Source organism: Lithobates pipiens, unplaced genomic scaffold (assembly GCF_037356315.1).
Source record: "Lithobates pipiens isolate NorthernLeopardFrog02 unplaced genomic scaffold, aLitPip1_a1.2 Scaffold_28, whole genome shotgun sequence".
Taxonomy (NCBI): domain Eukaryota; kingdom Metazoa; phylum Chordata; class Amphibia; order Anura; family Ranidae; genus Lithobates; species Lithobates pipiens.
In genome coordinates, this window is record NW_027507789.1 from 226,874,027 (window position 1) to 226,893,855 (window position 19,829).

Genomic DNA, 19,829 nt, shown 5'->3' on the forward strand with positions numbered 1-19,829 from the left:
ACCCTCTATATGAAGCTATTTTAGAGGCCCACCACTGATTTTACTGGAAGATATGATCCATCAGATGGCCTTCCAAACCCCAAATATGAAGTTATTTTAGAGACGTACCACTGATTTTTCTGGAAGATATGTTCCATCAGTTGGCCTTCCAGACCCTCTATATGAAGCTATTTTAGAGGCGCACCACAGATTTTACTGGAAGATATGATCCATCAGATGGCCTTCCAGACCCTCTATATGAAGCTATTTTAGAGGAGAACCACTGATTTTCCTGGAAGATATGTTCCATCAGATGACCTTCCAAACCCTTTATATGAAGCTATTTTAGAGGCCCACCACTGATTTTACTGGAAAATATGTTCCATCAGTTGGCCCTCCAAACCCTCTATATGAAGCTATTTTAGAGGCCCACCACTGATTTTACTGGAAGATATGTTCCATCAGTTGGCCTTCCAAACCCTCTATATGAAGCTATTTTAGAGGCCCACCACTGATTTTACTGGAAGATATGATCCATCAGATGGCCTTCCAGACCCTCTATATGAAGCTATTTTAGAGGCCCACCACTGATTTTACTGGAAGATATGTTCCATCAGTTGGCCTTCCAAACCCCAAATATGAAGCTATTTTAGAGGAGAACCACTGATTTTACTGGAAGATATGTTCCATCAGATGGCCTTCCAGACCCTCTATATGAAACTATTTTAGAGGAGAACCACTGATTTTACTGGAAGATATGATCCATCAGTTGGCCTTCCAGACCCTCTATATGAAACTATTTTAGAGGAGAACCACTGATTTTACTGGAAGATATGATCCATCAGATGGCCTTCCAGACCCTCTATATGAAACTATTTTAGAGGAGAACCACTGATTTTACTGGAAGATATGATCCATCAGATGGCCTTCCAGACCCTCTATATGAAGCTATTTTAGAGGAGCACCACAGATTTTCCTGGAAGATATGTTCCATCAGTTGGCCTTCCAGACCCTCTATATGAAGCTATTTTAGAGGCCCACCACTGATTTTACTGGAAGATATGTTCCATCAGATGGCCTTCCAGACCCTCTATATGAAGCTATTTTAGAGGCGCACCACTGATTTTACTGGAAGATATGATCCATCAGATGGCCTTCCAAACCCCAAATATGAAGCTATTTTAGAGGAGCACCACTGATTTTACTGGAAGATGTGTTCCATCAGATGGCCTTCCAAACCCCAAATATGAAGCTATTTTAGAGGAGCACCACTGATTTTACTGGAAGATATGTTCCATCAGATGGCCTTCCAGACCCTTTATATGAAGCTATTTTAGAGGCGCACCACTGATTTTACTGGAAGATATGTTCCATCAGTTGGCCTTCCAGACCCTCTATATGAAACTATTTTAGTTTCATACCACCACTGATTTTACTGGAAGATATGATCCGTCAGATGGCCTTCCAAACACTCCATATGAAGATTGTAACCAGCAAACCTTGACGCTGCACAACTAACACCGCAAATTATTCCAACTCCCATGAAGAGCAAAGACAATATGCCAAAATAATTTTTTTTCGAAAAATTTTCCATGTCATCTATTATGTTACTTTCCTTCCCTATTCTAATGACAGGGGAGCCATTGGAGCTGCATCTTCCAGTGCCGTCAAATTTCACAGAAATTAGAATATGAAAAACAAATACTTACCTTAATTTTACTTTCCTGACTTTCCTTTTACTTTCCTTGGTGGCATACTAATGAGATCATATGCTTCCATGGGGTGATAAGGAAAAAGGAAAACTGATTAAAATTACTTACCTTAATTTTCCGTTTCCTGATCTCCATGTCCGTATTCTAAAGTGATCCTACCTTGCCATAGGATGGTTAGGAGAATTGCATACAATTACTTAAGTTTCTTTTACATACCTACCTCTATGGTGGCATACTAATGAGACCCCAAGCTTACATGAGATAGTCAGGAAAATTGAAAACGCCTCACCATGACTTACCTTAATTTTCCTCATTAGCATACTAATGAGATGCCATGTTTCCATGGGATCGTCAGGAAAATAGAAAACTTTTAGCTTTAATTTTCAAAGCCTAAGGCGTTTGACACTTTTGGAAGCTGATTGGCTACTCCGCACAGCTGCTGAGGATTCGATCTGCATCCGTTTTCTACAATACACCCCCCCCCCTCCCCTCCACCCCACCCCACAGCGTTTCACGTAATTCGTTCACAACCACAAAACCACATTGAAATTAGCTGGAAATTTTTTTTTTCCACGATCCGCCTTTGAGGTTTTTCTGTTTTAACATTACAATTCCGGTATGCCTCACCACATACCAATGATTCTAATCTCTCCCTTCTGCAGATACTAAAGACCCGAGAGCCGTTGCTGACATGAAAATGCCGACTGACTGGCTTGAAAACGTTTTGAGTCTGGAGCAACTATAACGGAGTCAGGATCGGCAGGACAACCCGGGGGAAGTAGCGTTCTCTCAGATCATCGAGAGGGATCAACATAACGTGGACAGAACTGGGAGACGGGTAGATACAAAGAAGCAGAACTTTGAACAAAATTGTGATTTATGTCAAAGCTTATCGGAAACCTTCCCCCCCCCCTCCCCGCGCGAAGACCCCCGACGCGGCACAGTCAGGATGACGTCTTCGATGGAATTTTAGCAGCCGCCATGCTGGTTACACGAGAAGCTTTTTCATGTGGAGATGGTTTCTGACGACGTTTAAAGTAAAACTTGGAGTTTCCTGTGTCTGACCACCTTCTTCCTCATTCTGTGTTCAGAGAAGACCGCGAATGGAGGTTTTATGGTTGGCCGTATTCGGTCTCCTGAACGTAGCGGGTAAGTCCGTGCCGCGTGGATGAATTGATATCTGGATCTGGCGGAGGCTGGGCACCAGGAGGAGATCCAGCTGAGGCTGCCCATAGAAAGGTATCTCCAGAGGAATGATGGGCAGGAAAATATCCCCTTGGCCTCACCACAATTCCCACCAGGCATGTACTGGCCATTGGGACTACCGGGAGTTTCCCGGTGGGCCGATGGCTCAGTGGGCCACTCTGATGTAAGGGGGCTGGTGATGGGACACTCTGATGTAAGGGGGTGCTGATGGGACACTGTGATGTAAGGGGGTGCTGATGAGACACTGTGATGTAAGGGGGTGCTGATGGGACACTGTGATGTAAGGGGGTGCTGATGAGACACTGTGATGTAAGGGGGCTGGTGATGGGACACTCTGATGTAAGGGGGTGCTGATGGGACACTGTGATGTAAGGGGGCTGATGATGGGACACTCTGATGTAAGGGGGTGCCGATGGGACACTCTGATGTAAGGGGGCTGCTCATGGGACACTCTGAAGTAAGGGGGTGCTGATGGGACACTCTGATGTAAGGGGGTGCTGATGGGACACTCTGATGTAAGGGGGTGTTTATGGGACACTGTGATGTAAGGGGGTGCTCATGGGACACTCTGATGTAAGGGGGTGCTGATGGGACACTCTGATGTAAGGGGGTGCTGATGGGACACTGTGATGTAAGGGGGCTGGTGATGGGACACTCTGATGTAAGGGGGTGCTGATGGGACACTGTGATGTAAGGGGGCTGGTTATGGGACACTCTGATGTAAGGGGGCTGGTGATGGGACACTCTGATGTAAGGGGGTGCTCATGGGACACTCTGATGTAAGGGGGTGCTCATGGGACACTCTGATGTAAGGGGGTGCTGATGGGACACTCTGATGTAAGGGGGTGTTAATGGGACACTCTGATGTAAGGGGGTGCTGATGGGACACTCTGATGTAAGGGGGTGGTGATGGGACACTCTGATGTAAGGGGGTGCTGATGGGACACTCTGATGTAAGGGGGCTGGTGATGGGACACTCTGATGTAAGGGGGCTGGTGATGGGACACTCTGATGTAAGGGGGCTGGTGATGGGACACTCTGATGTAAGGGGGCTGGTGATGGGACACTCTGATGTAAGGGGGCTGGTGATGGGACACTGTGATGTAAGGGGGCTGCTGATGGGACACTCTGATGTAAGGGGGTGCTCATGGGACACTCTGATGTAAGGGGGTGCTCATGGGACACTCTGATGTAAGGGGGTGCTGATGGGACACTCTGATGTAAGGGGGTGTTAATGGGACACTCTGATGTAAGGGGGTGCTGATGGGACACTCTGATGTAAGGGGGTGGTGATGGGACACTCTGATGTAAGGGGGTGCTGATGGGACACTCTGATGTAAGGGGGCTGGTGATGGGACACTCTGATGTAAGGGGGCTGGTGATGGGACACTCTGATGTAAGGGGGTGGTGATGGGACACTCTGATGTAAGGGGGCTGGTGATGGGACACTCTGATGTAAGGGGGCTGGTGATGGGACACTCTGATGTAAGGGGGCTGGTGATGGGACACTCTGATGTAAGGGGGCTGGTGATGGGACACTCTGATGTAAGGGGGCTGGTGATGGGACACTCTGATGTAAGGGGGCTGGTGATGGGACACTCAAAATGTAAGTGGGCCGGTCTGGATGAAGTCCAGGGCCAAATTTCTGTCCCAGTCCAGCCCTGATTCCCACCATGACTTTCAGTGGGTTGGGTGAGGGATTTCGGATCCTTCTCCTCTGTAGATGTGAAGGTTGCGTCCAGCTTGTAGGGAGATCTTCCAACATTTACCAAAAATCTGCTCGGTGCCTCTCCATGACCCCAGAAATCACAAAGGATGCTGGGAATTCGGGACTCTGGGCTGCCAGGGTTACACGGGAAGTACAGAAGAAATTGCCAGTCACAGATTCTAACGTCTTTTATCCATTCTTCTCCACAGTTCCAAGAGTCAGAGGTACCTACAACATCTCAAGTAAGTTGCCTTTTCATATGGACTTTTTAAAGTGGACCTGTCAGTAAGTGTGGGAGTCAGTGACTTTGCCTAGGCTGAGATGATGTCATCGCTCTGCTGCAGGCAGGAGGAAAAACGTCCTCAGTCTCGCCCTCCCCCGGTGACTTTGCCTAGGCTGAGATGATGTCATCACTTTGCTGCAGGTAAGAGGAAGCACTTCCTCAGTCTCGCCCTCCTGAAGTGACTTTGCCTGGGCTGAGATGATGTCATCAGTCTGCTGCAGACAGGAGGAAGCAATTCCTCAGTCTCCACTACCCCCAATGACTTTGCCTAGGCTGAGATGATGCCATGAGTCTGCTGCAGGAAGGATTAAGCATTTCCTCTGTCTCCTCCCCCCCCCCCCCATGACTTTGCCTGAGCTGAGATGATGTCATCAGTCAGGAAGCATTTTCTCAGTCTCAGACTCCCCCAGTGACTTTGCCTGAGCGGAGATGATGTCATCAGTCTTCTGCAGGCAGGAGGAACCATGTCCTCAGTCTCCCCTCTCCCCTATGGATTAGACTGTACATTGTAATTTTGTAACTCAAGGTGAGAGGCTGGGGCAGGGTTGTGACCACAGCCAAAAATTGCTCAGGTACCAGAATTTAAATGATTAAGAGACACAAACTAATGGAGGGAAATCTCCCCATTGTGGGAGGGGCAGAGACACAAACTACTGGAGGAAATCTCCCCATTGTGGGAGGGGCAGAGACACAAACTACTGTGGGAAATCTCCCCATTGTGGGAGGGGCAGAGACATAAACTACTGTGGGAAATCTCCCCATTGTGGGAGGGGCAGAGACACAAACTACTGCAGGGAAATCTCCTCATTGTGGGAGGGGCAGAGACACAAACTACTGGGGGAAATCTCCCCATTGTGGGAGGGGCAGAGACACAAACTACTGTGGGAAATCTCCCCATTGTGGGAGGGGCAGAGACACAAACTACTGCAGGGTAATCTCCCCATTGTGGGAGGGGCAGAGACACAAACTACTGCAGGGAAATCTCCCCATTGTGGGAGGGGCAGAGACACAAACTACTGCAGGGAAATCTCCCCATTGTGGGAGGGGCAGAGACAAAAACTACTGCAGGAAATCTCCCCATTGTGGGAGGAGCAGAGACACAAACTACTGCAGGGAAAACTTTCCATTGTGGGAGGGGCAGAGACACAAAGTACTGGGGGGCAAATGTCGCCATTGTGGGAGGGGCAGAGACACAAACTACTACAGGAAATCTCCTCATTGTGGGAGGGGCAGAGACACAAACTACTGCAGGAAATCTCCCATTGTGGGAGGGGCAGATACACAAACTACTGCAGGAAATCTACCCATTGTGGGAGGGGCAGAGACAAACTACTGCAGGAAATCTCCCCATTGTGGGAGGGGCAGATACACAAACTACTGCAGGAAATCTCCCATTGTGGGAGGGGCAGAGACACAACTACTGCAGGAAATCTCCCCATTGTGGGAGGGGCAGATACACAAACTACTGCAGGAAATCTCCCATTGTGGGAGGGGCAGAGACACAAAACTACTGCAGGGAATATCCTCATTGTGGGAGGGGCAGAGACACAAACTACTGTGGGAAATCTCCCCATTGTGGGAGGGGCAGAGGCACAAACTACTGCAGGAAACCTCACCATTGGCAGAGGAGCAGAGACACAAACTACTGCAGGGAAAACTTTCCATTGTGGGAGGGGCAGAGACACAAAGTACTGGGGGGGAAATGTCGCCATTGTGGGAGGGGCAGAGACACAAACTACTGCGGGAAATCTCCCCATTGTGGGAGGGGCAGAGACACAAACTACTGTGGGAAATCCCCCCATTGTGGGAGGGGCAGAGACACAAATTACTGCAGGAAATCTCCCCATTGTGGGAGGGGCAGAGACACAAACTACTGCAGGAAATCTCCCCATTGTGGGAGGGGCAGAGACACAAACTACTGCAGGAAATCTCCCCATTGTGGGAGGGGCAGAGACACAAACTACTGCAGGAAACCTCACCATTGTGGGAGGGGCAGAGACACAAACTACTGCAGGAAATCTCCCCATTGTGGGAGGGGCAGAGACACAAACTACTGCAGGAAATCTCCCCATTGTGGGAGGAGCAACGACACAAACTACTGCAGGAAATCTCCCCATTGTGGGAGGAGCAACGACACAAACTACTGCAGGAAATGTCACCATTGTGGGAGGGGCAGAGACACAAACTACTGCAGGAAATGTCATCATTGTGGGAGGGGCAGAGACACAAACTACTGCAGGAAATCCCCTCATTGTGGGAGGGGCAGAGACACAAACTACTGTGGGAAATCTCACGATTGTGGGAGGGGCAGAGACACAAACTACTGCAGGAAATCTCCCCATTGTGGGAGGGGCAGAGACACAAACTACTGCAGGAAATGTCATCATTGTGGGAGGGGCAGAGACACAAACTACTGCAGAAAATCCCCTCATTGTGGGAGGGGCAGAGACACAAACTACTGTGGGAAATCTCACGATTGTGGGAGGGGCAGAGACACAAACTACTGCAGGAAATCTCCCCATTGTGGGAGGGGCAGAGACACAAACTACTGCAGGAAATGTCACCATTGTGGGAGGGGCAGAGACATAACTACTGCAGGAAATCTCATCATTGTGGGAGGGGCAGAGACACAAACTACTGCAAGATCTTCCATTCCATTTAATGTTCATTTTAGAAACGCTGACAAACCCGGAGCTGGTTCCCGGATCCCGCGATGTGACGATTGGAAGCACGGTGACCATCCAATGCCGCTGTAGAAATGCGTCGCTTCCCATCACTTTCATGCTATTTCAAGATACATCAACTAAAGGAAGAGTGACAGTGTCGGAGAAGGGGGAAGCCACATTCAATGTCACCATCTATAATCACACCAGCCTCGGCCCTTACAAATGTAAAGCCAACAGTAGCGCCCACCCTGGGATGTACAGCAATAATTTCACATTTACACTGCAAGGTGAGGAAGATGGAGGGTCCTCAGGGCGATGGGGTGGGAGAGATTTGGAGGGGTTGTAGGTATTTATCATGGTGTGATATGACCGCTCCTCTGTCTCCGCAGACCATCCAACCCATGGACCGGGACCCGCAGGTTAGTGCAAAGCCATATTTTATAATATCACTTGTTATACAGGGTGACTTCCGTGTCCTGATAAATAACCATTCCTGACCCCTCCAGCTACAGGCGCTCTGCAATAATTCATCTCCACCGTTCTCACTAAAGACTCGGAAATTGGAACATCTGCTGTAAGTTCACATGAGAGCAGCGTCTCCAGACTGCAGGATGGGGGCATTGGTTTTATTCAACCCTGTTTGAAGGACAGTAAACTGGACCTTTGTTTAGAAAGCTCATTAGAGATTTTTCAGTAAATAGAGAGCAATAGGTGAGAGTTGAGATCTCATTTCCCCTTTTGTGAACTTTGAAGATTCATTTCTCCACAGTGCCTAAAGCTGCAGAGATGAAGGAGGTTTGTTTTCAAAATGTTTTTACAGTTATTCTTTTGTAATATGTAAATACCAGAATGTGCAGAATGGGGGCACAGGGGGTACTTTACTTTGTAGTTGAAGTTCGGAGGACTGTAGCCAGTGATGGGACAAGGTGGTCCAGTGATGTCATTCAGTGATGTCATTTGAACAGCTGGAGAACAGGTCAGCACCCCCTTGATATAAGAAAACTGTGCCTGGGGCAGGTGCCCCTCCTGCCCCCTCCCAGCCCCGGCTGTATCATCCCTCTACCACCCCAGAACTGACATTTCCAGCACAAGAAAAAGTCATGTTAGTTGTCTTTGTCCCTTTTATGACCAGGTGAGACCGGCGGAGGATGGGTGCACTTGGCCTGGATCATTCCCCTCCTGGTCCTGGTTATATTGACAGCAGTCTTTGTGTTCTGGAGGATCTCCACACCTGATGCAAGTGAGTACGTTCTGTGACTACGTTCTGTGAGTACGTTCTGTGAGTACGCTCTGTGACTACGTTCTGTGAGTACGCTCTGTGAGTACGCTCTGTGAGTACGTTCTGTGAGTACGCTCTGTGAGTACGCTCTGTGAGTACGTTCTGTGAGTACGCTCTGTGACTACGTTCTATGAGTACGCTCTGTGACTACGCTCTGTGAGTACGTTCTGTGAGTACGCTCTGTGACTACGTTCTATGAGTACGCTCTGTGACTACGCTCTGTGAGTACGTTCTGTGAGTACGCTCTGTGACTACGTTCTGTGAGTACGCTCTGTGACTACGTTCTGTGAGTACGCTGTGTGACTACGCTGTGTGACTACGCTCTGTGACTACGCTCTGTGAGTACGCTCTGTGAGTACGTTCTATGAGTATGCTCTGCGAGTACGCTTTGTGAATATGCTCTGTGAGTACGTTCTATGAGTACGCTCTGTGACTAAGTTTGTGAGTACACTCTGTGAATACATTCTGTGAATATGTTTTGTGAGTACGCTCTTTAAGTACGTTCTATGAGTACTGTGAGTACATTGTGTGAGTACACTCTGTGAGTACATTCTCTGAGTACGTTCGGTCGCAGGCAGTAGAGTGCAGGCAAACACATCAGCACAAGCTGAATACAAAGATATACTTTATATATATATATATATATATTTTAAAATAAACATGTACAGTTCATTCACCAGAGAATACATGTTTATATCTAAGGAAGGAGGAGGAGGAGCAGCGGCCTCCCCACAGGGTGACCCCGCTGCTCTCAGCTCCCATAATGCAACAGGCATTCCTCCTATTCTGTGCTGCCAACACAGACATCATTTAGGACCAAGCTGCTCGACCCGGGGCCCTCTGGCATATGATGTGTGGCCCCTCAGCAGTCTGTAGAAGGAACATTGATTGGGGGAATAGCATTGATCTCCACCACCCTCATGTAACATCTTCCCAGTCTGGTATTGTCTTCTGCAGCCAACAATGTATCCCGTCCTCACTCTCTGACCCCCAACAATGTATCCCGTCCTCACTCTCTGACCCCCAACAATGTATCCCGTCCTCACTCTCTGACCCCCAACAATGTATCCCGTCCTCACTCTCTGACCCCCAACAATGTATCCCGTCCTCACTCTCTGACCCCCAACAATGTATCCCGTCCTCACTCTCTGACCTCCAACAATGTATCCCGTCCTCACTCTCTGACCCCCAACAATGTATCCCGTCCTCACTCTCTGACCCCCAACAATGTATCCCGTCCTCACTCTCTGACCCCCAACAATGTATCCCGTCCTCACTCTCTGACCTCCAACAATGTATCCCGTCCTCACTCTCTGACCCCCAACAATGTATCCCGTCCTCACTCTCTGACCACCAACAATGTATCCCGTCCTCACTCTCTGACCACCAACAATGTATCCCGTCCTCACTCTCTGACCCCCAACAATGTATCCCGTCCTCACTCTCTGACCACCAACAATGTATCCCGTCCTCACTCTCTGACCCCCAACAATGTATCCCGTCCTCACTCTCTGACCCCCAACAATGTATCCCGTCCTCACTCTCTGACCCCCAACAATGTATCCCGTCCTCACTCTCTGACCCCCAACAATGTATCCCGTCCTCACTCTCTGACCCCCAACAATGTATCCCGTCCTCACTCTCTGACCCCCAACAATGTATCCCGTCCTCACTCTCTGACCCCCAACAATGTATCCCGTCCTCACTCTCTGACCACCAACAATGTATCCCGTCCTCACTCTCTGACCCCCAACAATGTATCCCGTCCTCACTCTCTGACCCCCAACAATGTATCCCGTCCTCACTCTCTGACCACCAACAATGTATCCCGTCCTCACTCTCTGACCTCCAACAATGTATCCCGTCCTCACTCTCTGACCCCCAACAATGTATCCCGTCCTCACTCTCTGACCTCCAACAATGTATCCCGTCCTCACTCTCTGACCCCCAACAATGTATCCCGTCCTCACTCTCTGACCTCCAACAATGTATCCTGTCTTCACTCTCTGACCCCCAACAATGTATCCCGTCCTCACTCTCTGACCCCCAACAATGTATCCCGTCCTCACTCTCTGACCCCCAACAATGTATCCCGTCCTCACTCTCTGACCCCCAACAATGTATCCCGTCCTCACTCTCTGACCCCCAACAATGTATCCCGTCCTCACTCTCTGACCCCCAACAATGTATCCCGTCCTCACTCTCTGACCCCCAACAATGTATCCCGTCCTCACTCTCTGACCTCCAACAATGTATCCCGTCCTCACTCTCTGACCCCCAACAATGTATCCCGTCCTCACTCTCTGACCCCCAACAATGTATCCCGTCCTCACTCTCTGACCCCCAACAATGTATCCCGTCCTCACTCTCTGACCTCCAACAATGTATCCCGTCCTCACTCTCTGACCCCCAACAATGTATCCCGTCCTCACTCTCTGACCCCCAACAATGTATCCCGTCCTCACTCTCTGACCTCCAACAATGTATCCCGTCCTCACTCTCTGACCTCCAACAATGTATCCCGTCCTCACTCTCTGACCCCCAACAATGTATCCCGTCCTCACTCTCTGACCTCCAACAATGTATCTTGTCCTCACTCTCTGACCTCCAACAATGTATCCCGTCCTCACTCTCTGACCCCCAACAATGTATCCCGTCCTCACTCTCTGACCCCCAACAATGTATCCCGTCCTCACTCTCTGACCCCCAACAATGTATCCCGTCCTCACTCTCTGACCTCCAACAATGTATCCCGTCCTCACTCTCTGACCCCCAACAATGTATCCCGTCCTCACTCTCTGACCCCCAACAATGTATCCCGTCCTCACTCTCTGACCTCCAACAATGTATCCCGTCCTCACTCTCTGACCCCCAACAATGTATCCCGTCCTCACTCTCTGACCCCCAACAATGTATCCCGTCCTCACTCTCTGACCTCCAACAATGTATCCCGTCCTCACTCTCTGACCCCCAACAATGTATCCCGTCCTCACTCTCTGACCCCCAACAATGTATCCCGTCCTCACTCTCTGACCCCCAACAATGTATCCCGTCCTCACTCTCCGACCCCCAACAATGTATCCTGTCCTCACTCTCTGACCCCCAACAATGTATCCCGTCCTCACTCTCTGACCTCCAACAATGTATCCCGTCCTCACTCTCTGACCCCAACAATGTATCCCATCCTCACTCTCTGACCCCAACAATGTATCCCATCCTCACTCTCTGACCTCCAACAATGTATCCTGTCCTCACTCTCTGACCTCCAACAATGTATCCCGTCCTCACTCTCTGACCCCAACAATGTATCCCATCCTCACTCTCTGACCTCCAACAATGTATCCTGTCCTCACTCTCTGACCTCCAACAATGTATCCTGTCCTCACTCTCTGACCACCAACAATGTATCCCGTCCTCACTCTCTGACCTCCAACAATGTATCCTGTCCTCACTCTCTGACCTCCAACAATGTATCCTGTCTTCACTCTCTGACCCCCAACAATGTATCTTGTCCTCACTCTCTGACCTCCAACAATATATCCCGTCCTCACTCTCTGACCTCCAACAATGTATCCCGTCCTCACTCTCTGACCTCCAACAATGTATCCTGTCTTCACTCTCTGACCCCCAACAATGTATCTTGTCCTCACTCTCTGACCACCAACAATGTATCCCGTCCTCACTCTCTGACCTCCAACAATGTATCCCGTCCTCACTCTCTGACCTCCAACAATGTATCCTGTCTTCACTCTCTGACCCCCAACAATGTATCTTGTCCTCACTCTCTGACCACCAACAATGTATCCCGTCCTCACTCTCTGACCCCCAACAATGTATCCCGTCCTCACTCTCTGACCTCCAACAATGTATCCTGTCCTCACTCTCTGACCTCCAACAATGTATCCCGTCCTCACTCTCTGACCCCCAACAATGTATCCTGTCCTCTCTGACCTCCAACAATGTATCCCGTCCTCACTCTCTGACCCCCAACAATGTATCCTGTCCTCACTCTCTGACCTCCAACAATGTATCCCGTCCTCACTCTCTGACCATCAACAATGTATCCCGTCCTCACTCTCTGACCTCCAACAATGTATCCCATCCTCACTCTCTGACCTCCAACAATGTATCCCATCCTCACTCTCTGACCTCCAACAATGTATCCCGTCCTCACTCTCTGATCCCCAACAATGTATCCCGTCCTCACTCTCTGACCCCTAACAATGTATCCCGTCCTCACTCTCTGACCTCCAACAATGTATCCCATCCTCACTCTCTGACCTCCAACAATGTATCCCATCCTCACTCTCTGACCTCCAACAATGTATCCCGTCCTCACTCTCTGATCCCCAACAATGTATCCCGTCCTCACTCTCTGACCCCTAACAATGTATCCCGTCCTCACTCTCTGACCCCCAACAATGTATCCCGTCCTCACTCTCTGACCCCCAACAATGTATCCTGTCCTCACTCTCTGACCTCCAACAATGTATCCCGTCCTCACTCTCTGACCCCCAACAATGTATCCTGTCCTCACTCTCTGACCCCCAACAATGTATCCTGTCCTCACTCTCTGACCTCCAACAATGTATCCCGTCCTCACTCTCTGACCCCCAACAATGTATCCTGTCCTCACTCTCTGACCCCCAACAATGTATCCCGTCCTCACTCTCTGACCCCCAACAATGTATCCCGTCCTCACTCTCTGACCCCCAACAATGTATCCCATCCTCACTCTCTGACCCCCAACAATGTATCCTGTCCTCACTCTCTGACCCCCAACAATGTATCCCGTCCTCACTCTCTGACCCCCAACAATGTATCCTGTCCTCACTCTCTGACCCCCAACAATGTATCCCATCCTCACTCTCTGACCTCCAACAATGTATCCCGTCCTCACTCTCTGACCTCCAACAATGTATCCTGTCTTCACTCTCTGACCCCCAACAATGTATCTTGTCCTCACTCTCTGACCACCAACAATGTATCCCGTCCTCACTCTCTGACCCCCAACAATGTATCCCGTCCTCACTCTCTGACCTCCAACAATGTATCCTGTCCTCACTCTCTGACCTCCAACAATGTATCCCGTCCTCACTCTCTGACCCCCAACAATGTATCCTGTCCTCTCTGACCTCCAACAATGTATCCCGTCCTCACTCTCTGACCCCCAACAATGTATCCTGTCCTCACTCTCTGACCTCCAACAATGTATCCCGTCCTCACTCTCTGACCATCAACAATGTATCCCGTCCTCACTCTCTGACCTCCAACAATGTATCCCATCCTCACTCTCTGACCTCCAACAATGTATCCCATCCTCACTCTCTGACCTCCAACAATGTATCCCGTCCTCACTCTCTGATCCCCAACAATGTATCCCGTCCTCACTCTCTGACCCCTAACAATGTATCCCGTCCTCACTCTCTGACCTCCAACAATGTATCCCATCCTCACTCTCTGACCTCCAACAATGTATCCCATCCTCACTCTCTGACCTCCAACAATGTATCCCGTCCTCACTCTCTGATCCCCAACAATGTATCCCGTCCTCACTCTCTGACCCCTAACAATGTATCCCGTCCTCACTCTCTGACCCCCAACAATGTATCCCGTCCTCACTCTCTGACCCCCAACAATGTATCCTGTCCTCACTCTCTGACCTCCAACAATGTATCCCGTCCTCACTCTCTGACCCCCAACAATGTATCCTGTCCTCACTCTCTGACCCCCAACAATGTATCCTGTCCTCACTCTCTGACCTCCAACAATGTATCCCGTCCTCACTCTCTGACCCCCAACAATGTATCCTGTCCTCACTCTCTGACCCCCAACAATGTATCCCGTCCTCACTCTCTGACCCCCAACAATGTATCCCGTCCTCACTCTCTGACCCCCAACAATGTATCCCATCCTCACTCTCTGACCCCCAACAATGTATCCTGTCCTCACTCTCTGACCCCCAACAATGTATCCCGTCCTCACTCTCTGACCCCCAACAATGTATCCTGTCCTCACTCTCTGACCCCCAACAATGTATCCCATCCTCACTCTCTGACCCTCATTTCCTCTATTAGGTCTGCAGTCTCTGACACTCCTCTCCAGCATTATATATACAGTGATCATTATGTGTGGCTCTTTGGTGATGTCAGGGGCTACATTTGAGGCCCCCTTTAACTCATAAGTTGACAACCACTGATTTAGGGTGTCAGGAGCGGAGGATCCTATTGCCAGGAACATGGATGAAGTGATATTCAGTATTTTTGGATTTTAGTAGATTTGTGTTAATAACAATTCTTCTGTAACAGAACAAGAATCAATCCAGCAGGACAATACCTATGAGAATGTGTCAGAGAGGGAACCAGGTACCGGTAATGTTCTTCTAGTCAACCTGCGTTACATACTACTGACCCCTCCCTCTGCGTTAGATACTGCTGACCCCTGCACTCTGCATTACATACTGCTGACCCCTCCCTCTGCGTTACATGCCACTGACCCCTCCCTCTGCGTTACATGCCACTGACCCCTCCCTCTGCGTTACATACCACTGACCCCTCCCTCTGCGTTACCATACCACTGACCCCTCCCTCAGCTTTACATGCCACTGACCCCTCCCTCTGCGTTACATGCCACTGACCCCTCCCTCTGCGTTACATGCCACTGACCCCTCCCTCTGCGTTACATGCCACTGACCCCTCCCTCTGCGTTACATACCACTGACCCCTCCCTCTGCGTTACATGCCACTGACCCCTCCCTCTTCGTTACATGCCACTGACCCCTCCCTCTTCGTTACATGCCACTGACCCCTCCCTCTTCGTTACATGCCACTGACCCCTGCATTACATACTGCTGACCCCTCCCTCTACTTCACATACTACCGACCCCTCCCTCTCCATTACATACTACTGAGACTTCACTCTTGTGTACAGATGGAAGAATCTAACATCCTGGTCCTTCTTTTCAGAGACACGGAGGGAGGAGGAGGAAGTGCACTACAGCACAGTGATCCTGAAAGAAGGTAACAGAGGTAAGTCCCTGGTGCAGAGAATGCTGGAACTTGTAGTTGAATCATGATTGGACTAGACTCAGTCAGTGAAGAACTCAGCAAATGTCACTGGGCATGATGGGAATTGTAGTTCCTCACTGCTGATGGCCAGTCCTGTTGTGGGGGTTGGGACATCTCTATGACATCAGATACGAGGACTGTCCTAATTGTTTCTCTTATACCGTAGATGTGACCTGCACAGAGCAGGCGGCGGAATACTCGGAGGTCACACGGACCCAGCCACAGGTGAGTCCCTGCACTACATTCCCTGGTGACAGGTCCTCTTATGTCCGCTGTGCAGGAGCTCCGATATACAATGGAATACAAAGTATCAATTCTCTGAAAACAATTTTATCCTCTGTACCGGCTACATTGTCAGATCACATAAAGAGGACCCGTCGTCACATAGAGGGGGGCGATAAAAAGGACCCGTCCTCACATAGAGGGGGCGATAAAGAGGACCCGTCGTCACATAGAGGGGGCGATAAAGAGGACCCGTCCTCACATAGAGGGGGCGATAAAGAGGACCCGTCCTCACATAGAGGGGGCGATAAAGAGGACCCGTCGTCACATAGAGGGGGCGATAAAGAGGACCCGTCGTCACATAGAGGGGGCGATAAAGAGGACCCTTCGTCACATAGAGGGGGAGATAAAGAGGACCCGTCGTCACATAGAGGGGGCGCTAAAGAGGACCCGTCGTCACATAGAGGGGGCGATAAAGAGGACCCGTCGTCACATAGAGGGGGCGATAAAGAGGACCCGTCGTCACATAGAGGGGGCGATAAAGAGGACCCGTCCTCACATAGAGGGGCGATAAAGAGGACCCGTCGTTACATAGAGGGGGCGATAAAGAGGACCCGTCGTCACATAGAGGGGGGCGATAAAGAGGACCCGTCGTCACATAGAGGGGGGCGATAAAGAGGACCCGTCGTCACATAGAGGGGGGCGATAAAGAGGACCCGTCGTCACATAGAGGGGGGCGATAAAGAGGACCCGTCGTCACATAGAGGGGGGCGATAAAGAGGACCCGTCGTCACATAGAGGGGGGCGATAAAGAGGACCCGTCGTCACATAGAGGGGGGCGATAAAGAGGACCCGTCGTCACATAGAGGGGGGCGATAAAGAGGACCCGTCGTCACATAGAGGGGGCGATAAAGAGGACCCGTCGTCACATAGAGGGGGCGATAAAGAGGACCCGTCGTCACATAGAGGGGGCGATAAAGAGGACCCGTCGTCACATAGAGGGGGCGATAAAGAGGACCCGTCGTCACATAGAGGGGGCGATAAAGAGGACCCGTCGTCACATAGAGGGGGCGATAAAGAGGACCCGTCGTCACATAGAGGGGGCGATAAAGAGGACCCGTCGTCACAGAGGGGGCGATAAAGAGGACCCGTCGTCACATAGAGGGGGCGATAAAGAGGACCTGTCATCACAGAGGGGGTGATAAAAAGGACCTGTCATCGCATAGAAGGGGGCAATAAAGAGGACCTGTAATCACATAGAGGGGGTGATTAAGTTGACCTGTCATCACATAGAGAGGGCAATAAAGTGCACCTGTAATCACATAGAGGGGGCTTTAAAGAGGACCTGTCATTACATAAAAGGTGCAAAAAAGTTGACCTGTTGATAAATTGGACCCGTCATCCCATACAGGGGGCGATAAAGAGGACCTGTTGTCCGATAGAGGGGGCAATAAAGTGGACCTGTCATCACATAGATGGGGTGATAAAGTTGACCTGTCATCGCATAGAGGGGGCAATAAAGTGGGCCTGTTATCCCATAGAGAAGTGGACCCCTCTTTCTCTTGAAACATTGTTTTAGAGAACCCATCCCCCTATGTATAGAGAAGGTGCTGGACTGGAGACAAACAGCTTACCCTTCCATTGCAGTCCCAGAATCCGGTTACATGACTTGTTAAAAGGTGATACGGACCCAGGCCCGCCCATTCACTGCCCATCTTTGCCCTACTAAAGGTCACATGACAGGCACCGATTGGGGGCTGGATAAAAGGGGCAGATCAGGTCTGGTTGTGTATGCTGTGATGAAGCCATCAGCCAATCATGGTCATCCTTCTGTCACATGTTCACCTCTATTAATCTATTGGTCTAACCTTGTGTGATGCTGAGGGTAGATTTACTCAAAGGTCCCCATCATGGAGGCATTAGGTACCATAGAACAACCATAGTTGGCTGTGGTACCTACACTTGGACCCTGGCATCGGTGCCCAGCATACACAGCTGCTGAAGGCCACATGACCATGCTCCCCGACTCCCAGAACCAAAGAATTGCAGGGCGGGGATACCTTCATTCTAATATCCATTCTCTCTGGACACCAAGACATATGGAGGCTTCCAAAGTGGACCTCTTCTTCTAAAGAAGCTCAGGGCTTGGCTGTCGTGTTGATCCTCTGGCATCCATTCTTTGTCACTGACTCAGAACAAGCAAAAGTCGCAGACAGCCAGGCACCTGGCATTTTCAGAAGGAGGTCAGTGATGGCAGAGAGTGCCACCATCACCAAGATACCACCATGAATGGGTGTCACTCTGTGTGTCGTGCTAAGGATGGGACAGCCAGTCCTGATCCTCTCTATCCTGAAACTCCTCGGGGGCGGGGACACTGGGCATTGTCTGAGGGAGCCTTGGTAATAACTCAGCTTTTCATTGGTTGTTTCTAGGTTCCACAGCAGCCATAATGGCCAGTGAGGATCTGGACTGGACAGGAAGACAACTGTGCACCGGAAAACGTCTCCCCCGGACAAGAACTGTTTAAGCAATTTTTCTTAAAATGTTACTGGATATAAATTAATTGAAACTGAGCCGGTGTTTTTGGCCATTCTTATAGATTCCTCCAAACCCCCCACCTGACCACGATTCCTGCAGGATTCAGGTTTTCATGTTACCACCAACCCTGAGATGGGAGGGCAGTTTTGGATGAACATTCATAAAGTATGTGTGCCCAGAGCTCTGCCTCCCCCCCCGGGGGTTGGAACAGATTGACCTGCTCGGGATATGGCCGGAGTTCTCCCACAACGTATAGATTAGACTGCCAGTTGCTTTTACAGTTGTGTGTGTTGCATTCGTAGAATGGATTGAGGGGGCCTCGTCCATTGGAGGTTCTGTATTGGCAGAGTAGATGGGTATTGGGGTCCCCCTCAGTCATATATTGTGCAATAAGCATGTGGAAGGATATTAGGGTCCTCCCACAGTCAGGAATTGAGTATTAGCAGAGTGGACAGATATTGGGGGTCCCCTTCGTCAGATATTTTGTATTAGCAGAGTGGATGGATACAGGCCCCCCCCCCCCCCCGCAAAATATTGTGTATTAGCTAAGTGGCTAGATATCGGGGCCCCCCCTTGGTCAGACATTGTGTATTAGCAGAGTGGACAGATATTGGGGGTCCCCTTCGGTCAGATATTTTGTATTAGCAAAGTGGATGGATATTGTGTATTAGAAGATAAAACAGATATTGGGCCCCCCCCCCCCTCAGGCAGATACTTTGTATTAGCAGAGAGGACAGATATTGGGGGCCCCACTCAATCAGACATTGTGCATTAGTAGCGCATACAAATACTTGGGGCTCCCCTCATACCAGACATTCTGAATAAGAGTGGACAGATATTGGGGAACCCCTTGAGACATTGTGTATTAGCAGAGCGTATGGATATTGGGGGACCCCTCAGTCAGATATTGTGCATCAGAAGATGGGATGGAAATTGTGGGACCCCTTAAGTCAGACACTGTGTGTTAGATGATGGGATGGAAATTGGGGGACCCCTTCAGTCAGAAATTTTGTATTAGCAGAGTGGACAGATATTGGGGGCCCCCTTCAGTCAGACATTGCGCATTAGAAGATAGGATGGAAATTGGGGGACCCCTTCAGTCAGAAATTCTGTATTAGCAGAGTGTGCAGATATTGAGGGACCCTTCAGTCAGACATTGTGCATTAGAA

The 19,829-nt window shown here is 49.9% G+C and overlaps 1 protein-coding gene across 2 annotated transcripts; it reads left to right on the forward strand.

The window, feature by feature from the left end:
- The first annotated feature begins 2,227 nt into the window (after positions 1-2,227).
- On the forward strand, positions 2,228-18,695 carry LOC143936217 (allergin-1-like). 2 transcript variants are annotated; one of them, XM_077460633.1, is made up of 9 exons: positions 2,228-2,840; positions 4,815-4,847; positions 7,563-7,841; positions 7,944-7,973; positions 8,687-8,794; positions 15,142-15,204; positions 15,799-15,861; positions 16,067-16,125; positions 18,555-18,695. In XM_077460633.1, exons 1-9 carry the CDS (start codon positions 2,795-2,797, stop codon positions 18,570-18,572), a joined length of 699 nt encoding a protein of 232 aa, XP_077316759.1. In that variant the 5' UTR covers positions 2,228-2,794; the 3' UTR covers positions 18,573-18,695. The 2 variants fall into 2 exon arrangements, with proteins under 2 accessions (XP_077316759.1, XP_077316760.1); XM_077460634.1 differs by having other exon boundaries at positions 2,233-2,840; positions 15,142-15,198.
- Positions 18,696-19,829: the final 1,134 nt, after the last annotated feature.